Source organism: Vanessa cardui, chromosome 17, assembly GCF_905220365.1.
Source record: "Vanessa cardui chromosome 17, ilVanCard2.1, whole genome shotgun sequence".
Taxonomy (NCBI): domain Eukaryota; kingdom Metazoa; phylum Arthropoda; class Insecta; order Lepidoptera; family Nymphalidae; genus Vanessa; species Vanessa cardui.
The window spans coordinates 6,631,213-6,652,570 of record NC_061139.1 but is presented as its reverse complement, the minus strand read 5'-3'; the positions used below and the strand labels follow the sequence as shown (position 1 = coordinate 6,652,570).

Here is a 21,358-nt window from a genome sequence, read left to right as displayed (position 1 = left end):
GAACAATATTAATGTTGAAAATGTTTCGACGGCTATATTACATACAGCTACCTATATTTTTTTAAATTGATATGGTGATAAAATTGTTCCATAATTATGTTCTGCAGTGCATCATCGACCTCTGTGTTAAATTCTATTGGATTTTATTTAGATTTTTGAGAGAGATTGATTTAAAATGCATATAATTTTTTTTATAATACTCATTTACATTTATAAGAAATATTTCATCGTTCTCTCTCTCCCTATGTGTGCATATGCCAATAAATATTTAAATTATTTATCAATACGTTTATTTTACGAAAGTAACATTCAAATCACAGGGAAAGAAACAGTTATTTAAGGCTTACGTGTAAGACAAATAATGAGATTCACAAATAATTACAAAGTCGTATTAACGGTACCCAATCGAGTTCCACGACGGACGTTAATAAGTACTTAAAGGCTAGTGTTAGGTACAGCTTAGTATTTAGGTCTCTAAAGACCCATTGTGTAATTTCAAAGGAATATAAGAAACGAACAAAGTAATCATCTTCTTGAAACGTATTATAATAAAATCTTTAAATCTAATTACACGAAGTCAATTAATAGTTTACAGAATGATAAACAATAAAATTTCAAATTACAGACTATATGTAAAAAAAGTGTTTTTAAACGTTGAACCTTGCAATCTAAAAAGAAACAAAAACATCTATCAAAGCAACGTAGGTACATTAAAATAAGTAAGAACTGCAATACCAAGAATACTTGCAGTTTGCTTCTTTTTTTCATACACACTCGTTGCAGAGACAGGTTTATTCTATTACGTCCTTATTTACTTTGAAGTATCACCTGATTCAATAAAAGCCTGCACAAGTATGAGCGTATGTAGCGCCTAGGCATGACTACAATCACCTTTAGGAGGGTCTAGATGTTATCATTTATGTGCGTCGCTTTAAGTTGCAATGTTCATTGACAATTGTATGGTTGAGTGGCACGCGAGTCCGAGAGGCTTTTACCATTGCGAATAGCAGTCTCATGAAGGCAAGCGCGCGCGCAGCCCGCCGCAACCTAACGTTCGTGTGTGCTTGAGTTTGGTGTGTGACGTTATAGTGTCAACAGTTGCGGTTATCAGTTAACATGAAAATTAACATAAAATTATTCGGTAAGTATATTATTATATGAAAAAAATACAGAAAATAATTTACCGGAATTTGGCTTAATTAATGTTTAATGATCATTCCATTTAAATAAAACGGCTAGAGATTTCGCATCCTTGAATATAAAAAACTGAGTTTTTTATTTATCAACGAATTTAGCATAATTTTATTATTATTTAGCATTCATAATTTAAAACAGCGCCAATAACATGTAGTTAAATAAAACGTGATAACTATTTCTAATATATTCTTAGAGGTATGTAATTGAGGTAGCACGCTTTCTTTTTCACTCAACTTGGGTCTAGGAATGATTAAAGTCTCACTGACCGCTGGCGTTGGTACCTACATAGCACATCCTTTAAAATGTGATTAGTGCGATTTTTTTTGTACAAGTATAATTAGGAGATGAATACTTAATGCTTTAATATTCAACGTAGCGCGAATAAATCCTTGATTTAAATTATAAAATAACCTCATTATTTGTAAATTAAGTAAGGAATACTTACAAGACAATAGAATAAATTTGCAATAATTCAGATCTGATATAATAGCATTGAGATATACTAACAAAAACGTACCTTATTATTAAACAAGCACATGCAATTAAAATTAATTTTCTTTTTCCATCGTCATTATTCCATTGCTTTTATGCCATTCTATTGGAAGCGTAGTGTGTTTTACTCGTAACTACTTCTACAAAATGATTTAGCAGACGTCTCTTTTTATCTTTGTTTTAGTTTTCGCTATTTTAGAGGTTTGATTTTGATGGGTACGCATAACACAAAACATCCTTCTTTCTGTAAGCATGGGTTTAGAGGCGGAAAGACCTATCCTAATTTCCCTTAAGTCTCTAGGCTCTATCGTGTATAAAATGAGATATTCTATTCGATTGAAATGGCTCGTGATTTCCAGATCCATATTATAAATTTAAAATTAATCCATAATCCATCAGCCCATTTCCGTCCACTGCTGGACATAGGCCTCTCCAATTGCACGCCACTGAGATCGTTCTTGGGCTACTCGCATCCAGCTCCTGCCAGCCGTCTTGCGTAAGTCGTCACTCCACCGTGCCCGAGGACGTCCTACACTACGTTTGCCGAGACGCGGTCTCCACTCTAGAACACGTTTCCCCCAACGGTTATCGGTTCTGCGGCAAATATGGCCAGCCCACTGCCACTTCAGCTTACTAATCCGGTGGGCTATGTCGATGACTTTGGTTCTCTGGCGGATCGCCTCATTTCTGATGCGATCCCGCAGAGAAACGCCGAGCATAGCCCTTTCCATAGCACGCTGAGCGACTTTAAACTGGTGGACCAGCCTTACCGTGAGTGTCCACGTTTCGGCTCCGTATGTCATGACGGGTAGGACGCACTGGTTGAAGACTTTCGTCTTAAGGCACTGTGGGATCGACGATGTAAAGATTCGACGTAATTTTCCAAACGCTGCCCAACCTAGCTGAATTCTTCTATTCACCTCGTCCTCAAGGTTGTTTCTACCAAATCGCAGAGTCTGCCCAAGGTAGACATATTTTTGAACAACTTCGAGGACGGTACCGTGTATCGCAATCGGTTCCGGTAGAACATGTTCATTGAACATGACCTTGGTTTTATCCAAGTTCATCCGTAGGCCGATACGCATAGAAGAATCAGCCAGATCGTTCAGCATTTGTTGTAGGTCCTGCAGCGTTTCTGCTACGATGACGATGTCGTCCGCGAATCTCAAGTGAGAGATGTATTCGCCATTGATGTTGATGCCACGTCCTTTCCAGTTCAGCGTCTTGAACATATCCTCCATTGCATTAGTGAACAATTTGGGGGAAATAACGTCCCCTTGTCTCACTCCTCGATGCAATGGTATGGGATTTGTTTGCTGATTCTGTACTCGGACGGACGTGGTGGCGGCTTCGTAGAGACATCTCATCACTTGGATATATCGCCAATCAACTTGGCAACGCTGCAGGGACTCCAGAACAGCCCAGATTTCAACCGAGTCAAAGGCCTTCTCATAGTAAATATATTTTTTCATTTGAATAATTTAAAATTAATCAAATGAAAAAATATATTTGATTCTTGAAAATAAATATTGTATAAAAATAACATCCATTTACTTCGATCATTATATCTTAGTACAATTCCTACATTGACACGATAAAATCACTACAATTGGATATTATATTTAATGACAAGTATTATTATATAAGATCATTCAGTTACTCTATTAAGTTGTCATTTGTAATTCCGTATAGGAAAATACAACATTAATCGCATTCAACATATATTATGTTAAGAATATTCCATTCGAATATCTACTAAAAATTATGATTAGCGAATTAATATTTTATTGAAGTAAGCTTTTATGAATATTTTACAAAACGTCTTGGTCACATGTAAAGCTGACACTGCTACGGAAATAAATAAAATTTAGGATAACCTCCGCAGGCACTATTTTTAATATTTAATATGCATTATATTATTATGTGTATGTATTTACTAAGGCAACATAATAAACGAGATAACAAGAAGAATTAAATTGCCTACTGTTTAATGTTTACATAATGTTTTATGTTTTTGTAAGTATTTACCAAATTACATAACGCTATCAATATTTTTGATGACACGTATATCAAAAATGTCGAATAAATTATTTTATTTATTTATTTTTAAATGCATCGTATTTTAAAAATAATCTTCAAATAAAAATATTATTTAAAAATTAATTTCCTAATATACCTATAATATTTCTAACTATGTTGCACATAGTAAATTATCGATTTATTCTTGGGCAAGACTTGCATGTTTCAAAAAAGTATTATGTCGTTAATTTTATGAAAAGAAAAAATACAATTTTAAAATAAGGTGTTTTAAATTAGTCATCAATATTTAAAAGGAGCATAACCGGTTACATTGATTAAACGAAACCAAGCCCCAAACTCTTTTAACGAAACATTTTGCTTTTGTGCTTATCATCTAACTCCAAATAACTTACATTTTTGTACCATTTGTACAAGAAACATACTTGGAAGTAATGGTGCAAAAATAGTATTAAAAAGATGTAAAAGAAAAACTATATTCAAAATATATATAGCTCAGACAAAACACTAGGAAAAACCGGTTTCGAAAAAAACACAACGCGTCATGGCCATTTCTATATCAATCCTTATTCATTCTATTATTTAACAAAATGTACTCGCATTTGCGATATTACCTACTCTACAATTTGTTTGCTGACGATCAACAGATCTACGGTCGCTTGTTATGTTCATAAAATATTATCTCAATTTAAAGTACTTAACATTTTGAGTGTATAAAATTGATATAAGACAGAAGGCAAATTTCTAAATTAGATCTTACTATTAGTTAAATAGGATGTAATTTACTTGCAAATCTTTTTCGAAACTTAGGTGATAATTATTCGGACCAGAAATATGTTTATGTTTACCCCACCAAACTTCACCGCTGCGTCAAACATGGAAGGATGTTTTTTTTGGAAAAAATCTCTGTTTTCTCACTTAATTATAAACACTAAGCACATGATTCAGTATGAAAAGTGAGTCTTAAGAATAGTTGTGTAAAAGAGATTATTTCAGAAACAATCAAGCTATGACATATCTGACTGATAAGCTATAACGATAGTTACTTCTGTAATCTTCGAAATAATTTTAGAGGAAACTACCATTTTATTATAATTTCATACTTGTTTCCAGGAAAAACCACAACAATATCGATTGAGGTTAAGGTATTTAGTTAGCCTTTTCATGTAAGGGCTTTGTACCAGTTTGTCCGGGTAGGTACCACCCACACGTCACACATTCTTGCTGCCAAACAGCAATATTTAGCATCATTGTGTTCCAGTTTGGATGGTGAGTGTGCCAATGTCACAGGCAAGTCATGTCTCAAGGCTGGTGGCGCAATGGTGATGTACGGAATGGTTAAAATTTCTTACGCCGATGTGTATGGGCGGTGGTGACCATTTACCAACAGGTGGCACTTAGTCGACCCTATTTTATAAATAAATAGAATAAAATGTTTTTCAATCTTATATTCTCATATAGTACTTACCTACTCGTTATTATACAATAAATGCTTTTGCAAGTATTTTCAAATCGTACGTGCGCCCGCATTTCGGTAACAACTTACAACATTTCCGAGATAGTACTAGATTTTACAATGCACAATATTGCTCTCATTATTCAAATACTAACATATTTTTAAACAAATAGTGCTCTTAATAATATTTCATAATCACTGTATACCTTTTAAATGACTTTCTTTGTCTGTGTTAGTTATTTATTTTTTGAAATTTGACAGCAATGTTGCATTTTTTACTGGTGGCTAGCTATCACGATTTTTTGAGGCAATTTGATTGAGAAAGTTAAATGCTGTTTTGGAAAACACCTACAGCTGTTGGTTTAAAGTAGTACTATCCATTGGTAACGTAAAAAATATTAAATGATAAACGAATCCCACAATACAACCAGCAAATAAAAGTGAACAACACAAATAGTGGCGGTTTTGATTGCCTCTTTGGTCTAGTTGCCATTTATAAGGCCCAAGTCAGGATGATAAAAATTCTTAATTTTTTCCATAGAAAAATTCATTAACAGTCCGGAGTCTGGATGTTAGAAGTGTGTATATTTCCGTGCCTCGGAAAGCACGTAAAGTCCTTTTTCGTCCCATCGGAAAATGTGTAAATATGACTACACTCTGCACATTTGTTTGCCCACACACTGCACGACAAGAACACTGAAATTAGTCTCCAGACGATATCACTGTGGCGGGAAACCATCCCAAGAGCTGAAAACTCTATACAACTTCTTGCGTTAATTCTATATACTGAATGCAAATATGTACCTAAGTGTTTTGATTATATTATGTTTAACATTGAAATAAATACAATTAGATCTTCTCGTGTAATACGCGGTAAGATTAGATTTCATAAGCCTTTTTACTATTACAAATAATATTTATTTACGAATACGTTTAATTTTATGATAAATAAAATAATATTTTAAAAATGTCTACACTTACATCTTATAACGATGCTACATATCTCCTACAAATACATGCTGAGTATAAAGCACAGATTATATTACTTCAATGAAGTAAATTCACTTGATTATTTAGTATTCGTATTTTTCATAATTACACAATAAGGCCTTATATAAAATTGTTAAATAACAAATTGTAATAAGAAATGCAAACGACTCGTCAATACACTTATTATTTTCCGTTTATTTCTTTAGAAACTTAAGATTAACGAGTTTTGCGTGGTTCATCGCTCGCCTTGAGATTTGAACTCGCATTTCTTACAATCGACGATGCATAACAAATATAATATTCCATACAACTTGGTTACGCTAGTGCTAGCTATATTTTAAGTAGAACGCATTTAAATTTGCCGTTGACAAAGGCTTAAGACATTTACATGCAGCTAATAAAACAGTAGATGAAAATGAGTGTGATAGAGTAGGAAAGTGATCACAATAGCGTGAATAATTGCACCTGCTATGACTGTTGCGTCTATTTACTAACAGGTAGATAATAATACTTCAACACAGACATAAACATTTATTTTTGTGTTTTGAACCACATACGAGTTGTGACGTGGACTTCAGCAGAGAAGAAATACGTTTTCCAAAGTTTTTAATAGTATATTTATATAGTATATTATATTTTATTATTTTAGTTCAAAGAGTTGTCAAATTAAAACAAATAGTTAAACAATTATAAGATACTATTCTTATAAAGTCGATTTTATAACTGGTCTCTTTACATTTAATTTAATCTTTTAAAATAATCATTCTAAAGAGGTTATGAGCCTCTGCTTTAATTATGAATATTTTGTATTCATTGTTATATTTTTGTTACTGTGATGATATTTTTTATTTAAACTAATACCTGTTTTATTTTGCTACCAAAAGAGGTTGTTATTTTTCAGATTTATAACTTGTGTTTTTATTTAATTTAGTTTACATATCTCGTGATAACTACGTGATGATTTATTTTTAATATTAATAATAGATGATGTGCAATCGTTCAAACAAATACAAGTTAAATAGTCATGTAGCTAACTAACATTGTGTCACGTAATATTTCGAAGATAATTGTTAGCCCATGCAGATACACATTTACTTATTAAACTGCTTTGGGTCAACGAAAATCATCTTATAATGACCAAAGTGTATAATGGTGATAGCAAGTTGAATATATTTAACTTAGTGGTAGGGCTTTGTGCAAGTCCACTTGGGTAGGTACTACCCACTCATCAGTTATTCTACCGCCAAATAACAGTACTCAGTATTGTTGTGTTCCGATTTGAAGGGTGAGTGAGCTAGTGTAACTACAAGCACAAGGGACATTACATCTTAGTTCCCAAAGTTGGTGGCACATTGACGATGTAAGGAATAGTTAATATTTCTTACGGTGTCATTGTCTATGGGTGATGGTGACCAATTACCTGGTGGCTCATATGCTCGTCCGCCAAACTATACCATAAAAAGATGTACATGTTTTCTGAAATATTTCTTCTTTCACATATACATTTCAATATAACAAAAATAATGTAAATTGAAATATTTCTATTATAATAGATGTCATAATATATGTCATAGATAACAAAAATGGTGTCGAAATGATTGCTTACATATTTTAAAACGTATTACAGAACGAATTATATGAATAATTTATGTAACAAGCATAAATTATAAGACAATAGTTTTATAACAGTCCGATTTGAAAATGACATTCAGTGATAAACCTTTTTTTCTATTGTTTTTGCAACAACTTAAGGTCCGAAATAGTATTAATAAATAATAAAAAAAAAATCAAGTGACCCTTGCCGTATTCGTATATATGATGAAATTCGTCTGTCATATATTCATCATAAGCAATATTATCAATATATCCTTTGGAAAAATGAGTGGGTGTTGGTACAACTGTAGCATCGTGCGCTCTCATTGGTCAAATCAAATAGCGCGCGCTCCTGTTACACACTTCCGTCCCGTGACACTAAATCTGTGGGAGTACCACAGATCGCAGAAAAGTGAAAGGGAAGATGTAAATGATAAAAACCTGTATGTAATTTTTTTATAAAGTCAAATTATTTTTATTGAAAAATTTAATAATTACTTTAAATTGATATGATAATTTGCGGAAACTTGTTTTTTGTAATTTTCTCACATATATTTGTGTCATGTGGAAGTAAACTTCCATTCATTCTATTTCGGCCTTGACAAATCGCATTAAATGAATAGTTACGATCCAACGATTCTGTTACAAATAGATAATACATACACAGACTGCAGCGCAAGGTACTGAAGTACTAAAAACCGTTTGATTATTACCTACAACAAGCATAAATATGTTTTGTAATAGTCTTTTACATTGATAATTGTATAATAACACTATAAATATTTCAATGTAATCGATATAACACGTCAATTTCCTATAGTATAATGTGATAGCGTAAAAAACACTATATGGAGATATCATCGAACGAAATATACTTTTCAACCGACTTCCAAAAGGAGGAGGTTATCAATTCGTCTGTATTTTTTTTTTTTTTTTTTATGTTTGTTACCTCATAACTTTTCACTGGGTGGACCGATTTTGATAATTTTTTTTTGTTTGAAAGGTAGTGCTTCCCGTGGGGTCCCATTTTTTTTTATTTTTTTCCGATGATGGTATCCATATGAAAACGACATAAGTCTTAAATTTGCATTATGTATATGTGCGACAAATAGGTGAATAACTGAAAATTACGTTAACCAATTTTGATAATTCTTTTTTTATTATAAAATATATACTTCAAGGGTAATTTGGTGAAAGTTTGGTAAGGTTCTGAGCACAGGATCCATGACAAAGTAACGGAACGGAAGGGAACGGAACAATTCTGAGGAGCACGTTAGCGATACTCAGTCGAATCTTTTATTTATAGGTTATTTGGAAATTTGAGTCACCTTCCGTAATGTGGTTATGTTTATGTAATTATCATTGTCGAATATTATAATCAACTAGCTATCCACCCCGGCTTCGCACGGGTGCAATACTGATACAAAATATACTACTGAATTTGTTTATTTACGACATCACATCGCAAACTTCTAAAATTATCAGTGTTTCTTTACTATATTGTTCATGTATTATATACACAAACCTTCCCCTTGAATCACACTATCTTTTTAAAAAAACCGCATCAAAATCCGTTGCGTAGATTTAAAGATATAGGGACAGAGAAAGCGACTTTGTTTTATACTATGTAGTGATGGAACTCCTATACGGCTCGCAGTTAGGGTGCGATATGGGGCAGAATTTCTTACTATCTTTAATCAAATTTTGTGTATGTGATGTGATGTCATATGATGTACGAAATATAGTTGGTCTTTTTCAAAGTTTTTTTGCTGAGTTCGATTACAGCTCTTTCGAGGGATCCTTGTAGTTTACGCCGCGTGACGTATTAAATCTGCAAAAGTCGATTTACGATTATATAATGTAGTTATAGTTATTGGTATATTTGGAGTCGGTGTCAGCCAATAAACCCTACAGTATATCTATCAAAAAACAATACGAGAATACTTTAACAAATATGTTTTTTACAAATTACCTTTTACACAATAATATACTGGATCAATCAAGGGGCTCGTATCGCTTCTTTCTTTTGATTGTTGGGGCAAGGGCACCGTGGCTGACACCGGCTCCAAATATACCAATAACTATAACTACATTATATAATCGTAAATCGACTTTTAAGTAGTCTAATATTTTTCATTTCATTTAACTTAGGAAGACTCTAAAAAATATGTTGAATACGCAATTATTTTTATTACTTTTTCGTGCATATTCATTTGTTTTAAAATAGTGTTTTGTTTGAAGTCGGTTTTTCTTTTTGTTAAAATTTTTATTTATCTGCTGAATGCTTGAAAAACGTCACAGTAAATATTTTATTTCAATTTGTATCGCTTTACTGTATATGTTATCTCAGAATGAACGACAATGTAGAACAACTGACTATATGTAGGTTACAAGTATAGCCATTAAGTTAAATTACAAAGAAATATTGCCCGTACTCTTACTGTGTTATGCAAATAATGTACAGAGATTTTAAACGGTACGCAAAATGATGTGTGAATAACATAAGTTTGAATCAATAGTTTGTTATGATACGAAAGTAGGTCTCACCGTTAATGCTTATATTAATTCTTGAAAGTTGTGTTCGATATCTGTCACTCAGATATTAATCATTATGAGATGTAAAAATAAATTGATAAGATTTTAACTCGGGTGGAAGTGACAAGACGCCGCCGCGACGTCGCGCCTTGGTGTCGGTGACTCGGGCCCTGCATTATTGCACTTTCACCGTAAACGGAATCTTCCAGAAGGCAAGGCTAAAACGACCAAACCGTTACGCAAATGTTTACAGTCTTGTGATTCAATAATAATTGTTCAACAAAATCATTCGATCATGGCAATCGCCTAGCAAAAGGTCACCCATATGACCTTAGGGACAATCAGACTAGGCAAACAGTTTAAACAACACATACGATAAAACACAAAAGAAAAATATCTCTACAAAATTTAAAAAAACATTCACATTTCATTCTTTAACATAAATATAAATGGTTGAATAAATTGATCTACGATTAGCTATTAGATGAATTTCTATCAATCGAAGTAAATATTCACCCAGTGCAATTAACATAAAACTAAAATCAATTAAAAAAAATAATAATTACTGTGTCCTTCCATTAAAAAGGTGAAATGATAATTAATATTTTCAACTGTTCGAAATGATTATTGGTTACAATTGTAGTGTATTCGTTTGATAGTAAGTCATTCACGAGCAATTTTGAAATCAACTATTAAAGTGGTTGGTAGGCTGTTGTTACTACTATGTTAGTTTACAATGAAATGATCCAACAAAGAACGACTTCAAAGGACTTAAATTACATACAACGCTAACGTTTATCCGACCTGTACTTCTTAATAATATCTTTATTGTTTTTTTTATCACAATAAGGAAACGAATATCAAGTACAAGTGGTTAACATAAAAAAAAATATATTTTTTAATTATGTTAAATTAATTAAATATTTATTCTGTACTGTAGTAATTAGATATATTATTTTGCACCTTAATATGTATCCTTGTATCGATTCTTTTATTATTCGTTGTCAGATAGGTAGGTAACACAGCCCAGGGTCGATTGAAACCACCATATTATCCAAAAATTTACTATTTGCAATATACAATTATAAAAAGTTTTATTTTTATTTTTCTGACATCAAAACAATGAAATTTTTCATAGGCTTTGAATCAATAAATGCATATATATTAAGATATCTAATGATGTTTGACCTGTGACTATTCACCAATAAATAATGGAATGCGCTCAAAAAGTGTTTCATTATGTCAAAATATTAATTTAATAAAGATAATTTTAATTGTTTTAAAAATAGCTATACTTATGTTATGTTTTTTGTTGTTCTCGGATTGCATATAATTTAGATAGTGCCAACGAATATTTATTCGAGTTCACTGAATAATTATATCGTTGAACTAGTTCATCGGATTTTAGGCTTTCCCTTTCACTTGTCTCGATTTGTTTTATTATAATATAATATTTCTATTGAAATCGTCATGTTGATTCAAAGCGACCTGCTGTCATGTTCATCCGATATTGACATTGCATTTGAAAGTTATCTTCCGCGAAATCGCTTTCAGGTCTGCTGGACGAGGTCGCGTACTTGGCTACGACTGCGATTTTTACAAAACTATATTAAATATCTTATCTACGTGTTAACTCTGAATTTGGCATTGAATACTTAATTGCATATTTTTCGAGGATGAATAAAATCTAGTATACAGTTTCCATTTATAACATAAAATAATTTAAGGTAAAGTAAATAAATAATAGGTAAAGTAATCTGTAGATGCTACCTTGATTCTATTTAAAAACTGCCACTCCAATTACGAATACTTCTTACAGTTTCAATGTTACCAGACTGATGACTTACTATAAGATGGTCCATATACACAGGTGTCTACCTTAATAAAAATAAAATCATGAACATGAATGCGTCACTGCCGTGTTATTTTCGAATATTTTATGCGGTTCGAAGGATATTTAAAATATATTCCAATTTTAAAATTCAAAGATATTTAACGTGAGTCTTCCTTCTTTTGTCGTCATTGATTTGACATTCGATGTGTTATTTAACTAATCAATCCTTAAAAAAATGTATACGTAAAACGAATTGTGTTCGACTAAATGTATTTATATTTTTCAGATGTCATCCCGGCGCGGTTTAACGTGGCCTTAATGATGTTTTTCGCTTGCTGGGTTAATTACATGTTAAGGGTAAATATGAGCGTCAACATCATCGCAATGGTTCCAGACGACAGTGAAGTTAAATCGTTAGTATTATTATAGAATTAACACTGAAACAAGGTATCATTATCACACATATATAAGGTATTACTAATGAACTGGAATTGCAAGACATTCGGAGAACTATTTACGATTACGTACATAGCGGTCGACCATTCGGCCTACCAAGGATATTATAACACGTGCGTCGTTTATTATTCCTTCACACTTCATTGGCCTCGATGATATTAATTATTTCCCTTTCCTCCCTCACCAGTCACCATTCCCACACATAAATATATAAAACCATTTCTATAATACAATAAAGACGTAGCAACTTACAAGGGAACTAAAACTCTATCCTATGCAATAACCACGATTAAAACTGTTTGTGGAGAGTATAAATTAAACAAATTCTACAATTTTGTTTACTAAACAACTCTTCTTAATGAAGACCTTCACAAAACGTTTAATAAATTCCTTAAGTTGTTGTGCCATCGATTTGCACTAAGCTTATCTCTGCTACATTCAATCTATCTTGAAATAAAAACAAGTTCGTACAAGGCAAGCAGGCATCTTCAAATCGAAATGTCAATATGACATAGTTTAGATAATTTGCAAAAATATGTTTTATTTTCGTTTCTCTCTAACACGTTTTAGTTCAACATGTTATGCAACTTGATATCGTGTGTGGAAGTGAAAATTGATTACATAACAAACTTTTGATCAAAATACTATTGGCGTAGGTAAATACTTAGTCCGAAAATACCTAGACTGGTCAGATGTCTCGTGTGATGATATTATTTATCAGAATAATATCTTCAAGGTGAAGTTGTCTGAAAAAAAACGTTTTGTTTTACATTTATACGTATATATATAATGAGATAAAATCTTAAATATAGTAAATATTTCGCAAGGCGATAGATATTACACCGGTTAACAATCAAAATGGAATTATTTTAATTTACTACGTGTTGGTGCATTTAGTTTATTTCGACATAAATAGTGTTATACTCAAAATAATCATTCACTCGGCTCCAATCAATTCGTCATTCATCGTACACACCTTCAGTTAACCTTAAACATTTACTTCCAACTTGTTAATACTGCGAAGGTTCTAAATAGCTTTATATATCAAATTGATGTTATTTATGTATAAAGTTTGATTGATTCATATGAGAAATATTTTTATTATTATTAGAAATTGTTTACTTTTTATCAAGGTCATTTTTCAATTCTTTATACGACTATGTCGCCTATGTACTTTGCCTTAATAATTTATCTCTCCTCTGCTTAGGTATCATCCGTAATCAGCCATCCGAAAAGCATGGGAATTCCCTTTTAACGTACTCGTTATGTTATTTATGTACGTACCTATTCAAAACAAAATAATGATAAATGAAGAAAAAGAGATAAATGAAGATTATACAGTTCATTTTGTTTTAAATAAACACTTATTAAATATTTTTTCAATGAAAACGATCACAATGATCTTACGAGGACAATGCTATAACTTAATGGTTTAATATTGCATTGTGTTCTCATCAAAGAGGCCGACAAATGGACTTACCTATTCATTCAACGTTAGACACGCAAAGTGTATGACCTCTTGATTTCAGCATGTCTGTTTGTCAGAAACAGACGTTTGACATTTCGAAAATAAATTATATCTATGGCCTATTCTAATCGAAGGAGTAAAGTTGAACAAACTTTAAACTCACATTTTTGCGTTTTGAGAATAGCTCTATTATATATATATAATGTGCTACAAACAGTTTGTCATTAATATATCTTTATTTAAAATGCAAGTCTATTTCCACTACACTACGTTTATCCCCTTTAAACTTCCAAAATTGAAATAGATAAAATTTTATTATTAATTTTATTGCGATATAAAAGTCATTGTAATCAATATCATAGAATCATAAGTTGTTTCTATATAAAAAGTTGTTTCTTTGGCTTGCTCTGCTTGTGGCTGAAATAATTATATATTGTCAAATTAATTACACTTATGAAACCTATGTTATCGACGTTTCCGTATTGAGCTGGAAAACCTGAATTCACCCGAAAATTACTTAATTAGAAATTACCACTAAGCAATACTCTATCAATACAAAGTATTGCGATTCGATTCAATGACTGACTGAGCCGGTAACTTAGCTAGACGAGACTACATTGCGGACGGTACAGGTCGAAATTTAATAATGCCACTAAATATGAATAAAACGGTTTCCAGAGGAAAAGTTCAAAGTCTCTACATTGAAAATCGCTTGCAAAGACATAAAGTAAATGTTAATTGTAGTTTTATAACTCGTTATTTACAATTTAAAACAATGACAGTCTTGAATATAGTTATCTTTATCAAAGTAATTAAATACGAATAAAGTAGTAGTTGCATGTTTAGATAAAAATGTGTTTTATTATGGTTATAAAATATTTTAAATATATTTTTATATTATACAGTCGATTCAGCGAGGACTGATCACATTGTTCTTTTGTTCACAGGGTGAAAAGCGAATGCGAGGCCATCGCTAATGACGATAGCTCATTATATAACGACACTATAAAAGTGATTACGAAGCGGGTGCTGCGACAGGTAATATTATAATTACAACTACTATATCGAATGCCTTGACGTCCTCTTTGGTCTAGAACTGGCACTACCTGCAGGTCTGGGGTTCAAACCTCAGGCCATACTAGTTACAATTTGTAAGCAAATTGTGTTACTACTAAGAATTTATTGTAATGTATTTATTACCTCTGTCTGGGTAGGTACCACCCACTCATCAGTTATTCTACCGCCAAATAACAGTACTCAGTATTGTTGTGTTCCGGTTTAAAGGGTGAGTGAGCCACTGTAACTACAGGCACAAGGGACATAACATCTTAGTTCCCAAGGTTGGTGGCACATTGACGGTGTAAGGAATAGTTAATATTTTTACAGGTTAACATTTCTTCTCTATGGGTGATGGTGACCACTTACCATCAGGTGGCCCATATGCTCGTCCGCCAACCTATACTATAAAAAAAGATAGTGTGTACACTATCTTTCCTCAGAAATCACGTCAGGTCTACACTTGAATTCTATCTGGATTTAGTATCCTTTTGGCGTACGGGGGCAAGGGACTAGAGGAACGTCGTGTATTTATTCACACAATGTGAAACATAATATGTACATGCTATTCTTCTTAGAGAAAAACTGCCGATGCCGAAATCGGTTAGAAGGACATTATTCGATTTTTATTGTAAGAAGCATAAAATATTATATTTACATGATTTTTTTATTGGTTTAGATTTTTTTTTCTTGAATTACGAATCATTTATTACGTAAGATGATAGAATACATGAGAATAGGTGTGATAAGGCACTTATGAATTTAGAATTATACTTCGTTATTTTGGTAATTGATAGAATAATTTCTATCGTAACATTTGTCATTATTATAATAATAGTATAATTGGATAATTTATCACTATCTCTAAATTACACAATTACTAGTGGTAATAATCATTATAATCCGGCAACATGGAGCAATGACCATGTACACGATGTACCATACAAAGGATTTAGCAGAAAATATGTGTCTATAATATCAAAACCGCTAAGTAATGAGTTAAGTAATGATGCTATAACTGTATACATTTATGACAAAATTCAATTTTATCATGTATATTTTGATTAATCTATAGCAGTAACTAAGATAAATTAATTTAATAATTACTTCTCCAGTCATCAAATAATTCAACACAGCTGAAACATTACGCCTTAGATAATTATATAAGAGGTAGAGGTGCATTAATCGATGATGTTCTACAAATTAGACTTCACGATTTACAGAAGTAAAGATAATAAATATTATGTATTTATCGTGATTTATGTTTTCTTCTTGCAGCCTGAAGGTGTTGTTACGTTTGATTGGTCAGCCCAAAAACAAGCCTACGTATTATCTAGCTACTTCTGGGGCTACGCCATAACCTCCCTGTTTAGTGGCACTGTAGCAGAATTATGGGGTCCAAGAAAAATCGTCTTTTTGACGATGTTAATCAGTTCTGTACTGACAATTCTGACACCACAAGCAGCTATATGGGATTATTCCCTCCTTGTTGGCACGCGATTCGTCATCGGCCTTTTATCGGTAAGTTCTTATTTAGTAAGAAATATTATTGTACATTTAATACAACTTATAATTAAACACAAAAATAAATATATAGAAAATGAAATTCTTTCAAAGTCGTTTGTATGGTTTAGCCATAAAAGCGATACAGACAGAGTTTCATTTATTTAAAATATAATCATATTTTAAATAGAACTTTTATTTTCATAACAAAGATTCGAACAGATATCAATGATCTAGGTCACATAATATATCTTTATATCAGGTATGTGAGGTCGGTTGAACTTGGAGATTGAATAGGCAGTTATCATGATATTGATAAAAACCAGCATTTGTTTACTTTTCATCAGACATCATGGAAAATTTTAAATAAATAGATCAGAATATCTATAATATGGATGCTTAGAAATAAAAAAACAAAATTAATTTTTTGACTGTTTCAACTGATTACATAAATAACATATTACGAGCAGAAATAATATAAAAATAAAACTAGTTATAACGGATTTGAATCGCGTATATTAATTATTTTTGGCATTCCGACGTTTCGAGCACTTTACAGCGTCCGTGGTCACGGGTGGCATTTGTTTATTTGGAGAACAAAAGAAATATTATTCACAACTACCGCCAACGATTTCTCAATTGGTATCTTGAGTAACGTTCCGGTTCCAGTAAATTTAAGACAACAGAAATAATATAAATTAATTCTCTAGGGTTTCCTGTTCCCTGCATTGCACTCGCTAGTTGCCAGTTGGGCACCTCCAGCTGAGAAAGGAAAATTCGTGAGCTCACTTTTAGGCGGTGCCATAGGAACCGTCGTCACGTGGTCACTCACCGGGCCGCTGATTGAGAACTTTGGTTGGAATTACGCATTTTACGTTCCTGGTAAGTGATATTAAAAAATAACTAAATAAAAAAAATTATAACATGTCTTGACAAAGGTGATTTTCTTTATTAGTTTATTTTATGCAAAATCGAAAATATATAGAATAGATAAATAATAATAACAGCTTGTAAATTTCCCACGGCGGCAAAAGCCTCCTCTCCCTGTGAGGAGAGGGCCAAGAGCATATTCCACGACGCTGCTCCAATGCGGTATAGTGGATTCACATATGGCAGTATTTCGTTGAAATTAGACACATGCAGGTTTCCTCACGATGTTTTCCTTCACCGCCGACCTCGAGATGAATGTTTGTAACAAATTAAGCATATGAAAATTCAGAGGTGTTAGCCTGGATTTGAACCCGCATTCATCGGTTGAGATGTACGTTATAACCACTGGCCAATTTCGGCCATTAGAAATCAAAACATATATCATTTTATAAATAGAAGTTTGCTTATGTATATTCGGATTTAGGCTCAGGTTACGAGCAAAGACAAGTAACCTAATTTTTTTTTTAAACAGAGATGTTGAAGTTCTTGCTTTGGATGTTTATGAGTGATCTGAAAATATTTAGCTTAAGGTTGTAGTTAAAATATTTATAAATTACAGGTATCATTGGTGTAGTATGGTGCATGGCTTGGTGGTTCTTGGTATATGACTCCCCCAACCAACATCCACGCATATCATCTGCAGAAAAAGATTATATATTAAAAGCCATCGGCGACAAAGTGCAGAGTTCGAAAAAGACGAAAGTAGGTTCTTAAAATTAATCAACCTAATTTTAATTATACATATAATCGTATTGTAATTATTTTAAATGTTTAAAGTAAATCTGAGAAACGTATATGACATCACAATTTTTACAATTTTCGATAAATAGGTTTCATTATTTATTATTACATCTAAGCACAGAAAGTATAAAGTATACATACTTAATCAAATCTCTTTATAAGGAACAAATGATGATAAAATAATAGAGGAGAATTCTCAGAATTTTACTGTAATTTTTATTTCATTTGTTTAAGAATAATTACATAGATAAAAGTGCAGTTTTCAGACATTGCACAACTATTAATGTTTTTTAATTTGTTTAATTTTAATTAAATCATAACAAATCTTTTCAGACCGTACCTCCTTTCTTAAAAATCATTACTTCGTTTCCCTTCCTCGCCATGGTGATTCTTCACTACGGCAATAACTGGGGACTGTACTTCGCGATGACAGCCGCACCAAAATTCGTATCCAGCGCACTAGGTTTCAATCTCACCTCAACCGGAACACTGTCTTCCTTGCCATACTTAGCTAGGATGATATTCTCATTAATCTTCGGAGCAATTGGAGACAGGTGAGAAAGTTGTTACACTTTTAATCAGATTATTAACAAGGTCACTGGTATGTTTATGTTAGTGAATGTGTTCTTCAGTTTTTTGAATTTAGGTCGTAAGTTCGGATGTGGCCAAAACAACATTCTTTTACCGACTGACAGATATTAAATATATGTACAGTTGTAATGCTTACTTTAATTGTGTGATATGCGATTGAAGTTACAGTTTCTTTTAGAAGTTTACGTTCTAATCTCGAATAATTAATATCGAAACGTGACCATGTGTGGGTCTTTATGATTAAATCATGATAGTTTAAGCAAAATAATATTGGTTTATTATGTTTTTAGAATCATGAAACAAAACATAGTTTCGACGACGTTTGTGAGAAAGTTCTTCTGCCTGTTCTCCCACATTGTGCCTGGTTTGCTACTGATCGCTCTTGGGTACACTGGATGTGCGCCGATACTTTCAGTGGCTCTGATAACATTCTCGATGGGATCGAACGGCGCGGCCACTTTGACCAATCTGGTCAACCACCAAGATCTTGCTCCTAATTTCGCCGGAACACTGTATGGATTTGCTAATGGAATCGGTAACACCGCTGGCTTCATTACGCCTATTGTTACTGCCTATTTCACAAAGAATGGGGTAAGTGGTTTACAATTCTTAGCAAAATGGTACATTACAGCATTTTAATTGAAGTAAAAAAATATTTTCTTATATAAAGCATAGTTTTATTTAGCTTCATGAATTTTTCATGTAGATGCTTATCGGAAATTATATAAATACAATAATTAAAAGTAATTCATACGAGTGCTGTAGTTATGTATGTAAGTTACCATAAAAAGAATTAAATAAACAGCTTTTATAAATATTTACAAGGAATTCATAACATAGATGATTAATAGAATAACATTACTTGAAAAAGTTTCCTATAATAAATATAATGTTCAAAGCAATTATTTATTTTTTTAAATAAAGTATACTGACAAGCCTTCCTTCTTTCATGATTATTTATTTCGTATTACATAGATTTATTTTTTCTAAATGGTGATTTTTTTTTTAATTTCAGAACGGTTTTGCGGAATGGAGACCAGTTTTCATCACCGGGGCGTCTTTGTATATCGCTTCAGCGCTTTATTTCATCCTGTTTGGAACAGGAGAGACACAATCATGGAATTACATTGCACCAGCGGAGGAAGAAGATGAAGAAGACAAGAGACCAAGTGCAAATTCTAACGATACCACCGTTACAATCGCCGTTAAAACATAAAACCTTAGTTTCGATCGTGACGATTTTTAGCTACTTTTATATAAAATAGTAATTACTTGATTGGCAAAGTGAATACTTTTGAATAATGTCACGTGTAGCCTGTTCCAACACGAGAGGAATAAAGTCAAATAAAAAAATACATCGAATTGACGCCACATATTTGACCGAGTCTGCTTTGCTCGTGTTTAGTTGTTAACGAAGCTGTCATTGCAGCTGTCATTAACTATTCATATTTTCAGTAACATTAAGTTGATATAATATGTAGACTATGTAGTTATATGGAATAGTGTTCTTTTTTTAAATAAAGATGTATAATCTAGAACTGTTTGTAGTGCACAATACAGAAGAGCGATTAGCTTTAACAATTACGTAAATCTTTGTAAACTTTTGTTTATCTGTATTCCATCTTAGATTGGAATAGGCTATAGTTATTACATATTTACTTAAAATAATGTAGTTAATTTAGTATAAGTGATATTACGAATTTAAATAATGACATATTAGTATAAAACATAGTTTTTTTTTATTTGTATTGAGGCTTGACTGTGATCGAAATATTTGTTTGTAATGTAAAAAAATTAATTAATAAGTTTTTTTACGAAAAAAGAGTTAAAGGTTTTATCTGAACAAATACTTTTGTAAAAAAATGTGAAATTGTTTTTTTATAAATTAAATGCAATTGTATGAATCGTTGCTTAGAACTTATACTATACCTTATTCATTAATTATTATAGTATAACTTATTAAAATCTATAGGGTGTTTGTATGTGAGATAAGGTTCACTCCGAAATATATTGACTTAATAATTGAGTTTCCTTCGATTAACTGATGAGGTTGCTATTGCAAAAAAACATGAAACACAACGATGTAATACGAATTATTTGCCAATAATATAAAACAAGTCTTGTTATAGATATCTGTACGATATAAGACATTTCTCATATCTTAGATTTAGTTGATAATTGACTATTTGTTAGACTGTGATGGAATTTGAGAGTATTTGAGAATTAATAATTAAATTATTTTTAATTTATTTGTTGTTTTTTTTTTGCTGTGGGCTGCAATCTTTATTTTATACTGTTCCTTATATTATTATCACCTAAAATTGTTTAAATATTCATTTTCTACGTTTTCTGTAAATAAATATTGCCATAATAATATATATTTAATACCTATATATTTAAGTACACTTTTAATATGAATCCGTTATTTCAGAATGATTATATAAGATTTAAAGATACGTGACAAATTGGCATACTATGA

General features: G+C 31.9%; 1 protein-coding gene across 1 annotated transcript; it reads left to right on the top strand.

Annotated features, from left to right (window-relative positions):
- Nucleotides 1–941: 941 nt before the first annotated feature.
- LOC124536748 (sialin-like) lies at nt 942–21,128 on the top strand. The gene is made up of 9 exons (XM_047113333.1): nt 942–1,141; nt 12,421–12,547; nt 15,006–15,096; nt 16,393–16,635; nt 17,328–17,499; nt 18,107–18,249; nt 18,622–18,842; nt 19,170–19,470; nt 19,895–21,128. Exons 1-9 carry the CDS (start codon nt 1,117–1,119, stop codon nt 20,093–20,095), a joined length of 1,524 nt encoding a protein of 507 aa, XP_046969289.1. The 5' UTR covers nt 942–1,116; the 3' UTR covers nt 20,096–21,128.
- Nucleotides 21,129–21,358: the final 230 nt, after the last annotated feature.

Coding starts and splice junctions, on each gene's coding strand:
- LOC124536748 (XM_047113333.1), top strand. CDS start 1,117: ATGAAAATTAACATAAAATTATTCG. Junction 1,142..12,420: donor AATTAACATAAAATTATTCG/GTAAGTATATTA, acceptor TATATTTTTCAG/ATGTCATCCCGGCGCGGTTT. Junction 16,636..17,327: donor TCGTCATCGGCCTTTTATCG/GTAAGTTCTTAT, acceptor TTAATTCTCTAG/GGTTTCCTGTTCCCTGCATT.